At 37.8% G+C, this 18251-nt stretch overlaps 1 protein-coding gene across 1 annotated transcript; it reads right to left on the reverse strand.

Moving 5' to 3' along the window:
• Positions 1-271: 271 nt before the first annotated feature.
• itih5 (inter-alpha-trypsin inhibitor heavy chain 5) lies at positions 272-17816 on the reverse strand. Its single transcript, XM_060889749.1, has 14 exons — positions 17576-17816; positions 17427-17471; positions 15756-15919; positions 14871-14984; positions 13243-13502; positions 12243-12412; positions 11343-11459; positions 10379-10550; positions 9715-10027; positions 7474-8099; positions 6309-6359; positions 5344-5460; positions 4657-5034; positions 272-3545 (listed from the first exon to the last, which is right to left on the reverse strand). Exons 1-14 carry the CDS (start codon positions 17705-17707, stop codon positions 3235-3237), a joined length of 2970 nt encoding a protein of 989 aa, XP_060745732.1. The 5' UTR covers positions 17708-17816; the 3' UTR covers positions 272-3234.
• Between the last annotated feature and the right edge of the window lie 435 nt (positions 17817-18251).

Here is an 18251-nt window from a genome sequence, read left to right on the forward strand (position 1 = left end):
ATCACACACTACGGACAATTTTCCAATGATGCCAATCAACCTACCATGCATGTCTTTGGACCGGGGGAGGAAACCGGAGTACCCGGAGGAAACCCCCGAGGCACGGGGAGAACATGCAAACTTCACACACACAAGGTGGAGGCAGGAATCGAACCCCCAACCCTGGAGGTGTGAGTCGAAAGTGCTAACCACTAAGCCACCGTGCCCCCCTACCAGCATCTCAGGATGTTTATTCAGTAATTCTGCTGTGGCTACAGATAGCATTCCTTCATCATTTTCAGCTAGATTTATTTATTGTTTCCCAAAAAATACAAGTTCAAGAATGATGACAAAGCTATTACATGAAATGTTCCATATACTGTATATTTATTATCTTGAAATGCTCCATAGTGGGAGCTAAAGATTAGATCACGTTACTCCAGATTAGTGGAGTAACATTATTATTAATGCAATTTAAGGTTCAGTTATTGTGCTGTTGGTGGAAATCTGTACATCTGACTTAGCTTATGTGGATCACTGTATTTTCTCAATATTCTATATTACTCTGTTGAAAACTTACGAGTATAAAGCAAAGCATCTTCCATATGTGCAACAATAAGTGCAGTCTATAGCTAGACTATAGAGACATATGGCAGTATACAAGTACAAGTATTTTCTCAGTTTCCCCTATATCACTCCAACTCATAGCTGGTCTCAGTAGCTTCATGTAAAGTTAAAAAGATTAGTGTCTAAAGATTAGGTGAGCTCAACACATGATTCTTATGTGATCAATATCATTTCTAATAAATGACAGTCAGGCACCAGACCAGTAGTACTAAGGATAAATAAATGAAAGGTCTTTGTCCTTCAAGCTTCTGATCTACATGCTTGTTTATAAAAACCTGCTGATCATGCTAAATTGTTCAGCTCTATTCTCCAGATGCTTTGTGAACTTCTCTGGCATTTGTATTTGTTTCCGTTTAGAACCAACCTGACTGGAAATCATTTTCAAGCATAGAACCATACTTTTAAATTGTGACTATGGAAGTTTATATTTAAAGTACAGTCTGTTTTAACACATCCTCTTACACGGGAATTCTAAGGGAAATGATCAGGAGGAGTTATTTGTGAAAACGTGTTAAAATGTTACAATGACTGACTGATGTAGCAGAAAAACTATCAAACTCCCTGGAAATTATCAGGAGGGTTTACGTAGGAAGAAAAGCCAATGCATTACTGGAAAAATAGGTATTTTTTTGCTAGATAAATTGAAAAGTTCAAGAATGTCATTTATAAACTATAGGAAAATGCGGCAGAGGAGCGAATTCAAATATCCACCATTCTCTACACCACTAATCCAGCTGGGTCACAGGCAACCTGCACTCTATCCCATGAGACATTCTCACATACTATGGACAATTTAAAGATGCCAGTCAGCCGACAGTACATGTATTTGGACTGGGAAAGAAAAGCCATGAGGAAACCCCTAAAGCATGGGGAGAACACACACACACACAAACACACACACGGCAGAGGCAGGAAACAAACCCCAAGGTATTTGTACTAACCACCAAGCTATTGTGCCCCTAAACTCAAATATTTGTAATGTAAATTCCACCACACAGAAGGCCTGCAAGATTGTCTATAATTTACATTGGACTTGTTTTCAGTCACTTTCATTGTAACAGCAGTTTAAAAATGAAAAACCTGATAAATCATTGAGAATCATTATTTAACATTTGAGAACCTAATCAGCCTACTCATCATCCTAATGGTGTTGTAGTGAGCAGAGAGAGTCTCTGAACAGTTTTTATCATATCGTATTTTGTCAATATTTGCTTAAACTGTCCCCAAATTTTGAGGACCCAAAATATAGTATTATAGTATTATATTATACAAAAGCTGCATTGTCCAAAATACAGATAGCAACTATCACTGAGACCCTGAATTGCGACATGAGGCCAGTACACTGAGGTTGAGACCCTCATAGCAAGCACACATAGTGAGGAGTTAATACAGAAATGGCACATATTAGTATTTAGATCTCAGACGTGGCAGAATTTGCCTAAATGTGAGGCATGTCTCAGTTAGAGGCGATTCTAATCTTGAGCTTAAATCATTCTTTTCTTGTGTAATATCAGCTTGTTTGAGGAGCAGCATTAAGTTTGATGTACCCATAATATGAGATATATAATGAGATATAAGTTTTTGACTGTAAATATACCCAAGAAACGATAGAATTATACTATATAATAAAACTATTGAGCTATTTAAGGCTAAAATTAAATAAATAAATAGTCCAATATAAATTCATTAATTAATAGTTTTGTCCACACACAGCACAGAGAATATCAGTGGAGACAATACTTATGTCAAGTAACAACAGTTAATTAACAATGAATAAGCAAGATGGCAACTTAATATAGAATTAAAAAGAGCAATAAAATAGCTTAAATCCCATGAACAGATTTTCATAGCTTTATAAAGTTGTGAGCACAAGTAACTTTGGTGTGCAAACAATAAATAAATAAAATAAATGCAAAATAATAGGATAAGTTGGATCGAGCGATTCAGGAGATGCACTATGTTGAGCAAAGTTCTATTGTTGGTGGATAATTTGTGAATGAAAACTAATTTTTCCTGTTTTTTTAGAGTCCATGTCCATATCTGATTTGTATAGATATAAATAGATATGGATAGATGTCTATGTAGATTCAGCTACAGTCACTGGCATTGCATTACACCACTAGTCTATCTGCTTGAGGAAAGTGAACTTTTAAAATTCCTACATAGCAAGTTTAAAAGGGCTGTGAAAGCAACTATTAAATTCATATTAGTCTAATTTTTATTGTAAACATAATATAAACATTGTCATAGTTAAACACTATTATAGTTGCCTTTCTATGTATAACTGTTCAAATGTGGTTCTTCTGAAAAAGCTAAATAGTTTTATTTAGCTTCTATAATGTTATAATTAAAATCCCATTATCAGAATAAAATTTTTAAAACAATTAGAAACACACACAAAAAACAAATAAATTTTAAAACAAAGTACAAAAATGTAAAATATTTATAAAGAGTTTAGTTATGCAGTAGTATAAAGAGCCAATATTATTCAGATATAATGCACACTACACTGAATATAGAATTTTTTAAAGACCTGTGGTAAAGAGGTTTGGCTTTTTCCTGTGTTTTTGTGCATCAATACCTGATTGTGCTATTCTGTGATTGTGTGTGTGTGTGCGTGTGTGTGTCTCAGTGTGCATTTGTTCCATGAGCCCAGTCCTCCGTGTCAAACATGTGAGCCACTACATAATCCTTGTATTGTCCATCAATCAGATTAGCAGCATTATTCCTGGCAAACCAGCAGTGGACGGTTTGTGTCCCAGAATAAATATGTCTGCTCTTCTTTACCACATCCACAGTGCGCTCCTTCACCCTCAGGGCCATGTGACCTGCCTCACGGTTACCCTGGGTAATGCTCATTTCTTGTGGGTAATTTCCTGTTGCTGCAGTGATGTTTCCAGGAAGCTGTATTAGTGTGACTTCTTCATAGATAAACTGACCTAAAAGGACATAAAAGGGGCACCACTGTGTATGAGTGTCAAGGAAAACAATCTAGATTACTATTTTAGAGTAACTACATATTAGGCAGTTAAGAGTTAACAACATCCAGGGAACCAGTATAAACCCTGGACGTAATATTGTTCAATTGTGCTCATGTTAATATCATTAAACAGGATTGCCAAGTTTTAGTAAAATGTCCCTCAAGCTCTTGCATTGTATCTTGTCTCAAATGCAACACATTTTGGATAAAATGTAAATATATTATATTTTATTTTGTTAAATTTATGCTTCAAAATTTATTTGTTTAATTTAAGGTTTAAAATGTTCAATTGGTGTGTGTAATATATTATGTCAATGACATAAAAATGTTTTTAATCTCATTTTGCTTTCTGAGCAAAATTCTTATTCATTCATTCATTCATTTTCTACCGCTTATCCGAACTACCTCGGGTCACGGGGAGCCTGTGCCTATCTCAGGCGTCATCGGGCATCAAGGCAGGATACACCCTGGACGGAGTGCCAACCCATCGCAGGGCACACACACACACACTCTCATTCACTCCGCAATCACACACTACGGACAATTTTCCAGAGATGCCAATCAACCTACCATGCATGTCTTTGGACCAGGGGAGGAAACCAGAGTACCCGGAGGAAACCCCCGAGGCACGGGGAGAACACGCAAACTCCACACACACAAGGTGGAGGCGGGAATCGAACCCCGACCCTGGAGGTGTGAGGCGAACGTGCTAACCACTAAGCCCCCCAAAATTCTTATTAATTTCTTATATTAATATTTCTTTAACCAGACATTCATTATACCCGTAACCACTGAAACTGTTGCATTAAACTGAAACTGCTGCATTCTGCCCTATTGTCTAGAGATTGCAAGCTGGGAAGAGTCTTCGTCTCTCCAGTCTGCTTTATATATACAAACTTGGACAGTTCTACTCAACTTGGGAAGCAAATTCAGCTAGAGTGTTAATGCTACTGAGCGTTACTGGAGTCTCATGTAAATCAGGGTAGAAATTGGTTATGATACAATTTGGAGAAAACTGAATTATAATTATAAAGTAATAAATGAGTGTAAGGGTGTGAGTGTATGTTTACCTAACAGTCCGTGTGTATCCTTGCTAAGTCCCTTGCTGTCGGCTATGTAGAAGCCCAGATGATCTCGCTGGTAAGGGGCTGGGTTTTTATAAATATGCATCAAGATGATGAACTGGATTGTTCCCTGAATGGTTACCGTGACATTGGCATTAGCAGCTATAGCCACTGAGAAGTGTTTGTTTTCCACCGCAGCACTGGAACTGCACGGAAGGATGAGGCGATCAAGGCCGTCCATGATAACTTTACGTGAAGTCACCTCGATGTACAAGCGCCTCGGCTTGTCAACAACAATAATGATGGAACTAAAATATGTTCGCTGCTGCTTATGACTGCCAGGAGGTGCTGGAGCACCAATCAGCTTCCCATTTACAGTTACACCTTAAAAAAACAAAAGAAAAACTCGATATCAAGACCCGGATATGGGAGTCTCATGTATTTAAGCATAAACACATAAACATACATAAACATTTCTTGTACTGTATTGTGTATTTATGTACACGTTTTTGATTGCTGATCCCTTTTCTGCTCGTGAATTCTGAATTAGCTACTAATATAAACAGTGCGCATGCCTCCGTTTATAGCACATCTGATTAGATAACAGTGTGTTAATATTACTGTTACACTGTAAAACATTGTAAACGCTTAATATTTAACAAAGTGATTGTATAGAGAAGGTTATTGGCTTACCAGAGTGTTTGTGGTCGGTTACTAAGCGGAGGACGTCCCCAGGCTCTCCATTAATGTTAAAACAGACGGCAAGTTTACTCATTGGGAAGTCAACCACAAAGTGAGGATCTCCATCCGCTAGAAGGAGCAGAGACACAAATCTAGTAAAATATGACAAAACCTACATTTTTAAACAATTTACTGTGTGTGTTTGTATGTATTTGTTTGTGTGAGTGTGTGTGTGTGTTTGTTTTTATATAAATGATATTTTACCTTATCCACTAACATTACCTCATTCTTCCTTAATAATCAAAAACAGAATATGGATAACAGAATAACAAATGATAGGAATAAAATCACATTGTAAAGTATAAAGAATGATAACAATAGAGTCAATATAAGGTATTATACTATCAAAATACGGCAACAATGTGTTTAGAAGCATAATTGATTCATCATTTAAAGAAGTGAATTCATCGATTGCACTGAGATGTTAAGACGATCCGGTGGATTTTACTGTATTCCCACATGATGAATCTCAGCCAAGTCTTTACGGCTGTGTTAAAAGAACATCCTCTCATTCTTCTAATGCTTTTATCTCTAAGAAGCCATCTCTAATTGCCACTTAAATGCACCCATTCTTCAAAAGGCTACTGTCTGTAACACACAAACACACACCAATGCATGTAGCCTGTCAGGCCTAAACTGCATACCACAGCACATGACATACATGTTCACACACATGACCCCATAATCTGCAGCTTTTTGTCCACCCTGACAGCAGTGTCACAATTAGAGGCTGCAGTGAGCACTTAGTAGTGTTTAACTCCCCTCTGTCGTAGCCCCCTTTTTGCTCACAAGAGCTAAATTACAAGCTTGTTTTTTTAGACAGCAACTAATTATTTTCTAACTGTGCTTTTTGACTCCTTGCTACACAGACAGACAAGTGATTAGATGACACATAGCTGAACAAAGGAGGGAATTACCTGATGTTTTGGATAGAGTGACAGACTTTTTGGCCGGTCTTTTAAGTCCGTCTGCAGACAAAACACAAGGGACAACAAAGTTACAAGGACATTTTAAAGGAGCCTTTAAAAATCTGTTAGCTTGCACATCTCTTAATTTCTTACTTAACCTAAATATAGCTGATCTGTCTAGACATGCTTGCTCCATTTGTTTTCTACTGGAGCTATTTTTGATATGATAAAGTAGCTAACATCATTTGCTAGCAAGTCTACATGTATTCCTAAATCTATTCTATATTAGAAATGTTTACATATGTATACATGGCATACTGTATGTAGATTTTGAACAATTTTCTGAAATGGATCATAGTGATTCAAGTGACCTCAGTTCAACCCTGAGCTCAGAGGTGGCATTAAGTCTAAACAGGGGCACCATTAAGAGGGAAAATATTAGAATGATTCTAAGGGCCCACGCACTTTTGGGGCCCCCAGAGGCTTGTATGTTTGGTGCAAAATGGGTGTGGTAGGGGGCCCAGTCTCATTTTCTTTCATAGGGCCCACAATTGCTAGTGGTGCCCCTGAGTGTAAATGTGTGTACATAAAACATTTAGTGGAAATGACTGAAACATCCACTAAATGTAGCTATAAATAAATAAAAACTAAGGTGTTGATCTTTCATACATTAAAAATTGTTGAGAAATAAAAACTTTAAGAGGAAAAAATCCACTTTGAAGTGAAAACAGCGTCACAGCACTCTGTTGTTTTTTTTCCTAAAACATGCCCCAGTGGCTTTTATTCTTATGAGGGAAGGAGGAAAGGTGGTGCAGCTCTTTGCTATCAAATGGCAGCTACCAAGCATCCATGCGTAACATTCTCAGATGAAAGCACTATGTGCCCTCTTTAGCATGCTAATATAGTACACAATTGGATAGTGCTGTGATTGACAGGGGGAAAAGAATATGCCATCACCCAGAGAACACAGACACAGACTCTCAAACATAGATCACTGAAGCATTGTCAGGATTCATACATGCAATCTCAAAATAGTAGGTCAACTGTTTCTGTTGTGTCCCAACAAAGCCAATAAAAATTTGATTTCTAGCCATTTTTTCACTCTAAATAAAAAATAAAAATACCAAATAAAAGCAGATTTGCTTTTTGTATTCAGAGGATGAACACATCTCACTTGTGGCTTTGCCAGCTGTGGCCACTGTTGCTGGTTGTTCCTTATTCCTGTGCAGGCTTTGGGGTGTTTCTCCCATCGGCTCCTCCTCTGCTAACTGATTGGCCAAATCTGAGTGTACAGATGGGGTTTCTGTAGGCTCAGTGTCTGCTATGGTTCCATCAGCGAGCACTTGTGGTGTCTCCACCTTCATTTGTGTTAATGGTGTGAGGAAGTTGTAAGAAAGCGCGAGTTCGGTGGCCCGTTGAGTGAAGTTCTCTCTTTCAGAGCTTGTTTGGCTGCGTAAGCGACCATTCAGTCCATCTTTCACACTCAGAAAGCCCCAGAGGCGCTCGACGTAGCCATCCGCATTTGCACCAGCATCGGCCTCCTCAACACGCCGCTTTGTTTCATGCTCTTGCTCGCTCAGAGAGATGTCCTTCTCAATTACAAGGCTGCGCTCGCTGTTGATGGCTTTCACCTGCACGTGAAGGGAATCCGAGCTACGATTGGTCAGCTTTCCAGCTACAACGATCTCAGAGCCATTGAAATAATTGGGGAAGAGGTTCTGTGTGACGTACTCAACAGCATCGTTTGAATATTCGACATGAATATCCGAGAGCAGAGGGGTGCCGATTTCTGCATAGAATCTATAGATAGAGATACAGAGAAAAGAGAGCAACTATTAACCCTTGTATGTTGTTCGGGTCTGTGGGACCCATATTCATAAACATCAATAGTTTTGAAAAACTTTGCTTCCTTGTAAATTTGTTGATTTTTTCCACTCATAACTTGATTAAATTTGATTTTCTTTTTTTATTACATTTTATTAAAAAACAACAAAAACGAGTAGCACTTTAATTAAAAATGTTATGTAATAAAGGTAAAGGGCAAATATTAACCATATATGCTGTTTATATTACTTGTAATTGGGATGAAGTAAACATCTGTAGAGTATTTTAACATAAAATTTTTGATTGTGTTGAATTAAAAACCCAAAAATTCAGCGGGTCGACCAGACCCATGAACACTGACTGAGTAACAAAAATACGAACAATATACAAGGGTTAAGTTGTTATTAATAATTAGCTGTTTTAAAAAAAAACAGCTGAAGCAGCTGTCAATTTCCCACTGTTTTACCACAAACCAAAAATTATTAAAAGTAAATGTCAGATGAATAAACAGGGAATTAAAGTTAGATTTTAGGATGTCTGCAGTAGCTTATTTTAACACAGCTGATGGGTAACGAGGTGACATTAATCAGGTAATTATCACCAGCAGTGTGAAGCAAAAGTTCTAGGAAAATATAACAAATGAGTTTTATTCAGACTAATCAAATTAGTATCATCCAGAGATTTCATTACTGAGTCATTATTATAAAATAAGTTCAAGTATTTATTACAACATGATTATATATTTTGACAATTATTGCATTCTGTATAGAAATGTATGCTAATCTCCCAAATAGATTATGTTTAGTAGATTATCGAGATTATGGTACTATGGTGTAGTTCGGTACTATGAAAAACAGCACACTTTGTTGGCTCTTTCACATCACAGTTTGATGTCTCAGAGGTACTTAAGCATCAGCCCTTCAACCCCTTAATATGAGGCTTGGTTACTAAACCTCATGATTGGGATTTTGTACGAACTGTTGCTGCACCAAACCTTTTGGTGCTTGATCTCTGACCTTTGAGATAAACAGCAGTAGGTAAACAGCACATAGGACCACAAGCCATACTCTGTAAATACTTTACATGAGACCTTTACATGAGACCTCACTCTTTCTGTTCTTTCTGTCTGTTCTTTCTGTCTCAATCTCTCTTGGTACATCAGTGACAATTCTTACGTTTGTTCTCTCTTTCTGTTTCTCAAGTAAATTGAGTATGTATTGTCCTTTTTAGGTATATGTGGAGCTGGCCCTGAAGTAGAAAAGGGTCTTGCTCAAGTGGCCAACAGTAGTACTGTACCTTGGTGGTGCTAAGGCTTGAAAACTTTCTGATCAGATACCCAAAGCCTTTTTATAAGCCTACTGTCAGAAGTAAATGTTATGACTTATTTAATCATAGCATGTTTTGCCAGCAACCAATCAGAGCAACTGTGGGGAAGAGACCATTAAAAGTAGTAATAACCAAAGAAAAGAGAGATAAGGATGGCTTTACTACAAATTTAAATAAACCTGCATGTCGGCTTAGCCTCATGATTACATTAAAGTATTTTGCAAATGAACTACACTGAACCGTACTGTAACTCCACCATTCTCACCCTTTCAGCATGGTGTTAGCATCAGCATCTTCTGGAATTCTTCTCATTGTGCCACAGTTCTCCAGCGCCATGCGATCCAGGAGTTTATAGTCAACATCGTTGCCCATCCCGATAGTAAAAATGCAGAACTTCTCCTGCACGGCTGCCTTTGCGTTTCCCAGAATGAGTGGCGTCTGGACCACTCCCACTGTGGGCCGTCCATCAGTCAGGAAGATAATGAGTGACACTCTGTTGTGATTTGACTCCTCCTTTTGTGACAGGTAGTCTCTGAGCAGTGACGAGCCGGCTTGTAGGGCACTGTTAATGTCTGTGCCTGGAATTAGAGAAGGGGAGGGGGGTATTAATAAAATAAAACAGTGAAACATGGTGGTGGTAACATCATGCTGTGGAAATGCTTTTCATGCTTTTATGGACTATGAAGTTAGTCAGAGCTGAAGATGGAAAGATCCAAATTCCAACCAAGCAGTACTATTAGCATATAAAGCTGTGATTATTTTACTTTGTTGACATTAAGGACAGATTATTTTTATGATTGCAAGATTCGTGTAATCATGTACTGTATTACATATAATGTACACTATGTTTGTGACACTGATATACAGTAAGTAATAGTGATTTAGTACATAGTGTAGCAGTAGATGAAAAATGGTGTAAGGTGTGGCACCTCCAGTGGGTGAGATCATGTAGATGAACTTCTTGGCATCACGAACACTGTTTGGTGTAACAGGCACCAGCTTGCCTGGCTGCCACACTCGCACACGGTTGGAGAAACTGACGAAATTAAAGTGATCATTCGGACGCAAGTCACCCAGGATAGTGAACAGAGCTTCTTTAGTCTTTTGGAGAAAAAATTAGGAGTATATAGCAAAAATATTGACTATACTTAAGTATTGCTGATTGATAAATAAGAGAATAAATCTGACAGATTTATCCAGAAATGCACACACACCCATACACAGACACAAACTGAGTCAATGGATCATCTATCGCTGTATGTTTTTGTACAAGACTTGAGAGATCATTCACTAAACTCGCTGATACACATCCTATCACAATGATACTTTGCTAACAAGCATTAGTCAACAACATCATCAGAGCTAGAGAGATCAAATATTTATACAAATAAATATACACAAGCTCTACCTCTCTTCTAACAAAAATAATCCGTACACAATGATTAAAAAAAACTTATGACTGGTTTCATTACAACAGGAGTAATGTGTTATATGGACTGATCAGTCCAATAAAGATGAGCCATCATACAATGGCTCATATAATAGTTTGTGTTGTTAACTTTCATTTGGATTATAGTTACAAACAGGATATGACTTTTTCAGTACAGAATACATCATATAGCACAGGAACAAATTTAATGTAAAAAGATTCTGTCTGATTAATCAATAGTAAATAATATAGTAAATATTATGCAAAAGTGACCCCGTTATTTAATGTACTAAAAATCCTTGTGTGAGTACATGAGAAAGGTAAAATGCCTTAGTGTAGCTTCCGGGCTCAGTCTTCCATAAAGATCATCAAAACAAAACAGTTTATCTGTTAATTCTGTTGGATTTGTTGTATGATATACTGTACTGAGACACTGAGACAAGACTTTCTAGCTTTTACATCACCTGTTTCATTTTGGTCCCCAGCATGGAGGCACTGGTGTCAATCACAAATACAACATTCTTGGGTACAACAGGCAAGTCTTTGGGGGCGAAGTAATGCACAAAGTGTCCATCCAGCACCTAGACAAAAAAAGAGGTGTTCAACAACTTTTGTCTGCACGGTTGCATGTATGTGAAGTGTGTGTATGAGCTCAGAGTGCTGCAGTCCAGCTGTGGGTGGAAGTGTGTCAGGGGATAAGATGTGCTTATCCCCTTAATGTGTTTTCTGGGCAGAAAAAAACAAAAAACTATGTTTGGTTAGGCTGTGTTAGTGCAAAAGAAAGAAAATAATATATATATATATATATATATATATATATATATATATATATTTTCACTATAATTTCCTAACCTAACATGTAATGACTATCCGTATCTGTGTCTGTTTAGTGCTCATCACATTTGTATATACAATTTGGATTTAAGCCAGAAGTGGGTGTGGCCTAGACCTAGACCCACTTTACGTTAAACGTGTTAACAACTGGTCTCTATTAAATGCTTCTGAGGAATATTCTGGACATTTTCCAAATCATTGTTCAAAACAACATCATTCCTAAAGTAAGGTCCTGTTGACAACAGTTTTGGGTTCATTAAACTCCAGAAAGATCTAAATATTTCTGGTCGTGCTAGAAGAATGCACCACGTCAACATGGGGTTCTTTAAGAGTTTAATTTTTTGGTAAGATTTCTATATTTATAAGAATGGAGAATGAAATCCAAACAATGACTGTAAATTGAATGTATATCTGTACATAGTACAATAGGTATTAGTATTTGGTTACATTCCTTCTATATGCATATTAAAACATCTACATCTAACACATTAGATGCCACAATAAGGAAAACATAATCAGTGTGTGTGTACCTGAATGTCACCGATTCCCAACTCTCTCTCCACGTCATAGCGCACAATAAAATCTCCTAGCATGCCATTGTTGGCGATCCTGACCTGCTGAACGATGTTAGGGTTAAAAGTGATCTTGCAGAATGTCTCATTCTGTCGGACCACTGTGGAAGGTGGCAGACCCACGTTACCTGAAGAGAAGGACAAATATGGAGGATTAGTAGAAGTCAACTTTAGTTAGGGAGATACATGGAGGTCTTGATATGCTGCCACATATGAGTGTACATACTGTAATGTCAGTAAAGAATAATTACAACTGTGTTTAAGGAGAACTTGACAGATGCACAGCTGGAAACCTTTTGCACTGGATTCAGACTCTCAGTATTTGGGTGTGGACAGTCCCATAAGAGAAGGTTTCAGGATGACAGAACTTGCATTAAAGTATGGTGTAAGATCATGTCAACACAATATGAGGCAATGGATTACTGTTTCAGGCATGCTGGATATAGTTCAAGTGTGTGTTGGAGCATTGTAACATTTACTTAAAAATGATACCTTTCTCAAAGCTAGAAGTGACTTTTTACTTTTTTTTTTAACCCAACAGGCAGAATGCATCATGATCAATAAAAGGTTTCAATAAATTGTGTGACAAAAACACAATTAATTATATTATTATCACGAAGCAACTCGTAATTATACTGTAATCATAAAAAAGTCTCTAACAATGATCCTAAATGGGTTGAATAATTGGAATATACAACTTGGATAGTAGTTTTAGCTATTAAAGTGCATCCCAGTAAACAGTTTGTCAGCCATGCACTGTAGTGTGTTAACGGTAGGCTGTGGTTGTTCAGCAACAGTGTGAATGCACCAGATTTTCATTGAAATCTATAATGATAGATTTCAATGAAAATCTGGTGCATTCACACTAATAATTAGATTTTAGAAGCAATCCCATCCATATTATATAAGACATTAAAGCCAGCTAACTGAGAACTTTTAGAGGTTTATAGAGAAATACCATCTGTCTTGCTGTTGTTCCTGGAGCCAGTTGTTTTGCTTCTGCGCAAAGGGAGAACCTCGAGGTGCTTGATGCGAGAGTGCTCTATGATGGTAATGGTCACATTGAGCTTGCTGACCAGCTGCATGGGCCTAACACTTGTCATATGCTGGTAAAAACCCAGTCGTCTCTGCAGCAGCTCTTCATACGTCAGAAGAAAGATGGCACGGTTTCGACCAGGGATTTTCACAGACATGCGAAACAACTCCATCTCACCCTCACTAAGAAAAAAGAACAAGATGGATTGAAATGGAAAAAAGGAACAACCATTAGATCAGCAGATGATTCAGTAACTGGGCTGGTACTGGCATGTTCGAACACAGTTTGTATTGTAGACTCGGAAAATTCAACAACTTTCTGTGTATCTTTCTCCTGTATTTCTAAAGTCAGTACAGTTCACTCTCACATTACCATGGCTACGTTTTTCACTAGTAATGACTGCAAGTAAACATCCTTCTGTCTAGAGATGAAAACTAAAAAGCATTTCATTTTATTATTATTATTTTTTTTTACCGTTGCAAAACGGTATCCAAAAAAATTATGTAAAACAGATAATAATCTGTTGTTCATCTGTTCAACATCTGCACGCTGATATGGAAAAAGAATCAAAATGAAATCATTTAATTTAACATATTTTACTTACAGTAAATCACAGCAATTTGCCGAATACAGTTTAGTACCATTATTAAAGAACAAGGAGTATTTTTTACCCATTTATAGTTAGATTTACTTTTGTGAAATATCTTACTTTCTTTTGCTCTTTTTCAGTTTCTCAGTAGCATGAAAAGCAATGCAGCATTAGTTTGTTTAATAAGAAAGAGAGAGAGAGAGAGAGAGAGAGAGAGAGAGAGAGAGAGAGAGAGAGAGAGAGAGAGAAAGGGGTTAGGGAAGGATTATTTATTGCTACTGTAACATGCTGTATGTAATCACTAGACCTAACTTGCTTACAAAAAAACACTATTATTAAATTAAAAATGTAATCATTGGCAAATCTCAGTGGTATAAGAGTAGAAGAGGAATCTTATAGGGATGTGAAGTTATAATATAGAGAGTAACTCTGTGGAGTTAAAAATAATTCAACTGATTACATAATTCATTCATTCATTCATTTTCTACCGCTTATCCGAACTACCTCGGGTCACGGGGAGCCTGTGCCTATCTCAGGCGTCATCGGGCATCAAGGCAGGATACACCCTGGACGGAGTGCCAACCCATCACAGGGCACACACACACACTCTCATTCACTCACGCAATCACACACTACGGACAATTTTCCAGAGATGCCAATCAACCTACCATGCATGTCTTTGGACCGGGGGAGGAAACCGGAGTACCCAGAGGAAACCCCCAAGGCACGGGGAGAACATGCAAACTCCACACACACAAGGTGGAGGCGGGAATCGAACCCCAACCCTGGAGGTGTGAGGCGAACGTGCTAACCACTAAGCCACCGTGCCCCCCTGATTACATAATGATACACAAAAATAATTATATGAACTTTTTTGTTTTTCACTGTAAGCATTAAGCCTTCAGAGTCCAGTGCAAAGGCTTAAATAATTCTCTTTGGACTATACAGATTCTGTGCTTACCTGTGCTCTGCTGAGTCCTTGTTCTTTGGCGTGCCATTGTTCTCCTTCCTGTCCTTTTTCAGTTTCTTTTCCTTTGCCTTGATCTGGCTGGGGAAGACTCTCCCTCCCACAATCCTGTGGTGACACAAATCAGCTTACCATAAACTCCTTGTATTCATGACAACAACAATTTATTCTGCAAACAAGTAAAGTCCCCAGTAGTGTTTGTAAGTGTTTGTGTTTACGATATTAATGCTAATCTAAACTATCACAGGCCCTGTGTTAACCTTTCTTTAAGAACAAGTCCAAAATAACTTATTCAGTCATGGAAGAAAACAAGGATTTACAGAAAGCAAATTTTACATTATGAAGGCATTTAAATGAATTCAGCAACAAAAATGATCTAGAGAACAGGGATTTAATGATAGTTAGATGTCAGATGTTGATATATTTTACCATTTTTTTTACCATTTTACCATAATAATTGTACCATTCTGTATTAGACATGTGAGGTTCTGCACAGATTTAAAGTAAAACCAAGTGTTTGTTTTGGGAAAATACCTCACAGCAAATTCTGACTAGTTTTCCAGTGAATAAGAATGAGCAAAGCACACTGCACGCTAAGAAATATACAGGTGTGCTCTGTGTTTTCATAGCACTGCTTATGATTATTTTGGAATAATTTGGTAAAGGAAACATGTGCACCATTCATCCTTCCAGATTAATGACTTAACTGTTACAGTTTTGAAGGATCTCATTCGATGCTGAATGAACAACATGTTTAGTCTGGTTAAAATTGACATAAAACTATTCAAAATAAGAAAGCGGATGCACAGGAATAATATAGACACATAAGAATAGTTTCAGGACGCTTCCTCTAGCTGACCCACACTGTGTAATGCTCACATTGTAAAGTTGGAGATGTAGGCAGCTGCTGGGATGTGAAACATGAAAACTGCCTCAGATGCTGCGCTGTGTCTGTTTAACATGGTGCAGGACACGGCAGTGAAAGCATAGCGGGAGATGATGGTGGTTGACACAGAGAGCTCCTGTATGTGTGGCTTAGTTTCCTAAAAGAAACGAACAACGTATATTTAATCACATCAGATTACATAGTCTGTGTCCTATAATCTAGTTGTAAGCAAACCTGTCTGTGAAGGTCTACCCAGGTATCTCTCATGTAGAAAATCAGTTTTATTTCAATTAGTTTGATCAGAGATAGTAGTGAAAGCTTAAACAATGTGATTGTAGCATTTAGGTCCTTTTTTTTTGGTCTTACCATTTTGGGCATGCAAGAGAAAATTCCAAGTGACGCCATACTGGATAAATTCATATAATACATAAGACTGTAATAAGAATACGTTTGTTCATATTTTATCAAACTATAGCCCTTCTAAAGGGATGTATTTCAAGAGGAACTACATTTTTTATAATCATACATTTGTTCATCTTTAGTAACTGCTTTATCCTGGTCAGGGTCACAGTAGATCTGGACGCTTTCCTGAGAACAAGGTGGGAAAATACCTCAGAGCTGTAAAGCATATTATTAGTGCTAATAGTGGTGATCATAGTAGTTGACGTAGTACTAGTGGTAGTACTGCTGGTAGTCAAAGTTGAATTAGCACTTATTTAATATGTTTCAACAAAATCCCTTAACCTGTTTGTTTTCTTTTAATTGCTGTACTAAGTCAACACTAAGTTAATATGGTTTAACTCGATGGTACTCATTAGACCGTGACATGTCAAACTTCTGAGGAAATGTTTTACTAAGTCTGTCTGAAAGGACATGTTCTAAATCCTGTAAATGTATTATAATTAATAGCCTTACTGCAATTTTGAAGATCATTATTAATTACAACCCAAGTTGTTATGGTCATTATAAAATAAAAATAAAATTTTTAAAAGACTAGGAGAACTGATGATAATAAGATTTGTGAAGTCCAATATTTAGAAAGTTCTACCAGTTTAATCACAGCATAGATGTGCTGGATGAACATAACCGTATGTCTCCAGAGGTATGTGGACGCCTGACCATCACACCTATCTTTGGTTCTTCCTCAAACTGTTGCCACACAGAGGGAGCACATTATGTCTCTTCATTCCAGTTTCCCTTCAGTGGAATAAAGAGGCACCAACCTTCCAGCACGAGAAAGGAACTGCCCTAAGACATGATTTGCCAAGGTTGGAGAGGAAGAATTTGATCGTCCTTCATTGAGACCTGACTAAACAACAATTCCATCGATCACCTTTGGGATGTGCACCAGATCTCCTCACTTATAATCAGGGTCTGATCTAAATCCAAACAGCCACAATCCAACATCTAGATAAAATCTATTATAACAGTAAAGGGAGGACCAACCCCATACATGTCATGGTGAAGTGTTCACGTACAGTACTTTTGGCTGTTTAGTGAACTTTTATATGAAATTGAAAGACATGTGATTCAGCCATGCATTCCCAAAATTTTGCAGAACTAGTTCTATACATGCAGCGTTTAGTGATAGGCTTTATTATATAGCCTATGATAACGAGAACAAAACAGCAGCCGTGCGTAAATGCGCGCACTCCAACTCTTACCCTCCTTAAAAATGTTTTCACCTGCCGAGGGACTCTGCGTGGTGCCTGGGATAAGAAACAGAAATACAATTCTAAAAAATATATATATAAATGTTTTTTTTTTCTTAAACACTTAAATAAATTAAAAGCAAACACACAAACAAACTCACCGTGCCCAAGTCTAATTCTGCAATTAGATCATCCTCAAGCTCGACATCCTCGGAAAGATCAGCTTCATACTCGTTTTCTGCAAAAGCTGCGTGGTTACAGCACAAAGCGATAAGAGACACGAGGAGCAACATTTCAGCTTGAGATGTGAGCAGATAGAGCAAAGCGCACGCATCTGTATAATCCAGCGCAGAGAACTGTGTGCAATCGTTTCCCACCCAGACTATACTCGACCATGGTGAAAACACACACACACACACACACACACACACACACATACATACACACCGTACACACACACACCGTGCACACACACACGCACACAGACACACACAACCACACACAAACACACACATACACACACACACAAACACACACATACACACACACACAAACACACACATACACACACACACAAACACACAGACACACACACAGACACACAACCACACACAAACACACATACACACAAACACACACACACACACCGTACACACACACACACAACCACACACAAACACACACACACACACAAATACACACACAGAACGAATCACTGTAGGCGTGTCTTTAAAATGTCAACAGTATGATTATCATTTTTAAATGGCTTTAATGCATTCACTGATTCTTAAGTGTTTCTTTCACCTTGCTTATTAAGAGGCATCCTGATGCAATGTT

Source organism: Tachysurus vachellii, chromosome 16, assembly GCF_030014155.1.
Source record: "Tachysurus vachellii isolate PV-2020 chromosome 16, HZAU_Pvac_v1, whole genome shotgun sequence".
In the NCBI taxonomy this organism is placed as follows: Eukaryota; Metazoa; Chordata; class Actinopteri; order Siluriformes; family Bagridae; genus Tachysurus; species Tachysurus vachellii.

Bases quoted from the DNA above. Each gene is read 5' to 3' on its own strand.
- itih5 (XM_060889749.1), bottom strand. From the start codon at position 17,707: ATGTTGCTCCTCGTGTCTCTTATCGCTTTGTGCTGTAACCACGCAGCT. The intron at 10,028-10,378 runs GTGCCACACCTT...CTCTAATTCCAG, and splicing joins CATGATCTCACCCACTGGAG to GCACAGACATTAACAGTGCC. The intron at 5,461-6,308 runs GTAATTCCCTCC...TGCTCCTTCTAG, and splicing joins CACTCTATCCAAAACATCAG to CGGATGGAGATCCTCACTTT.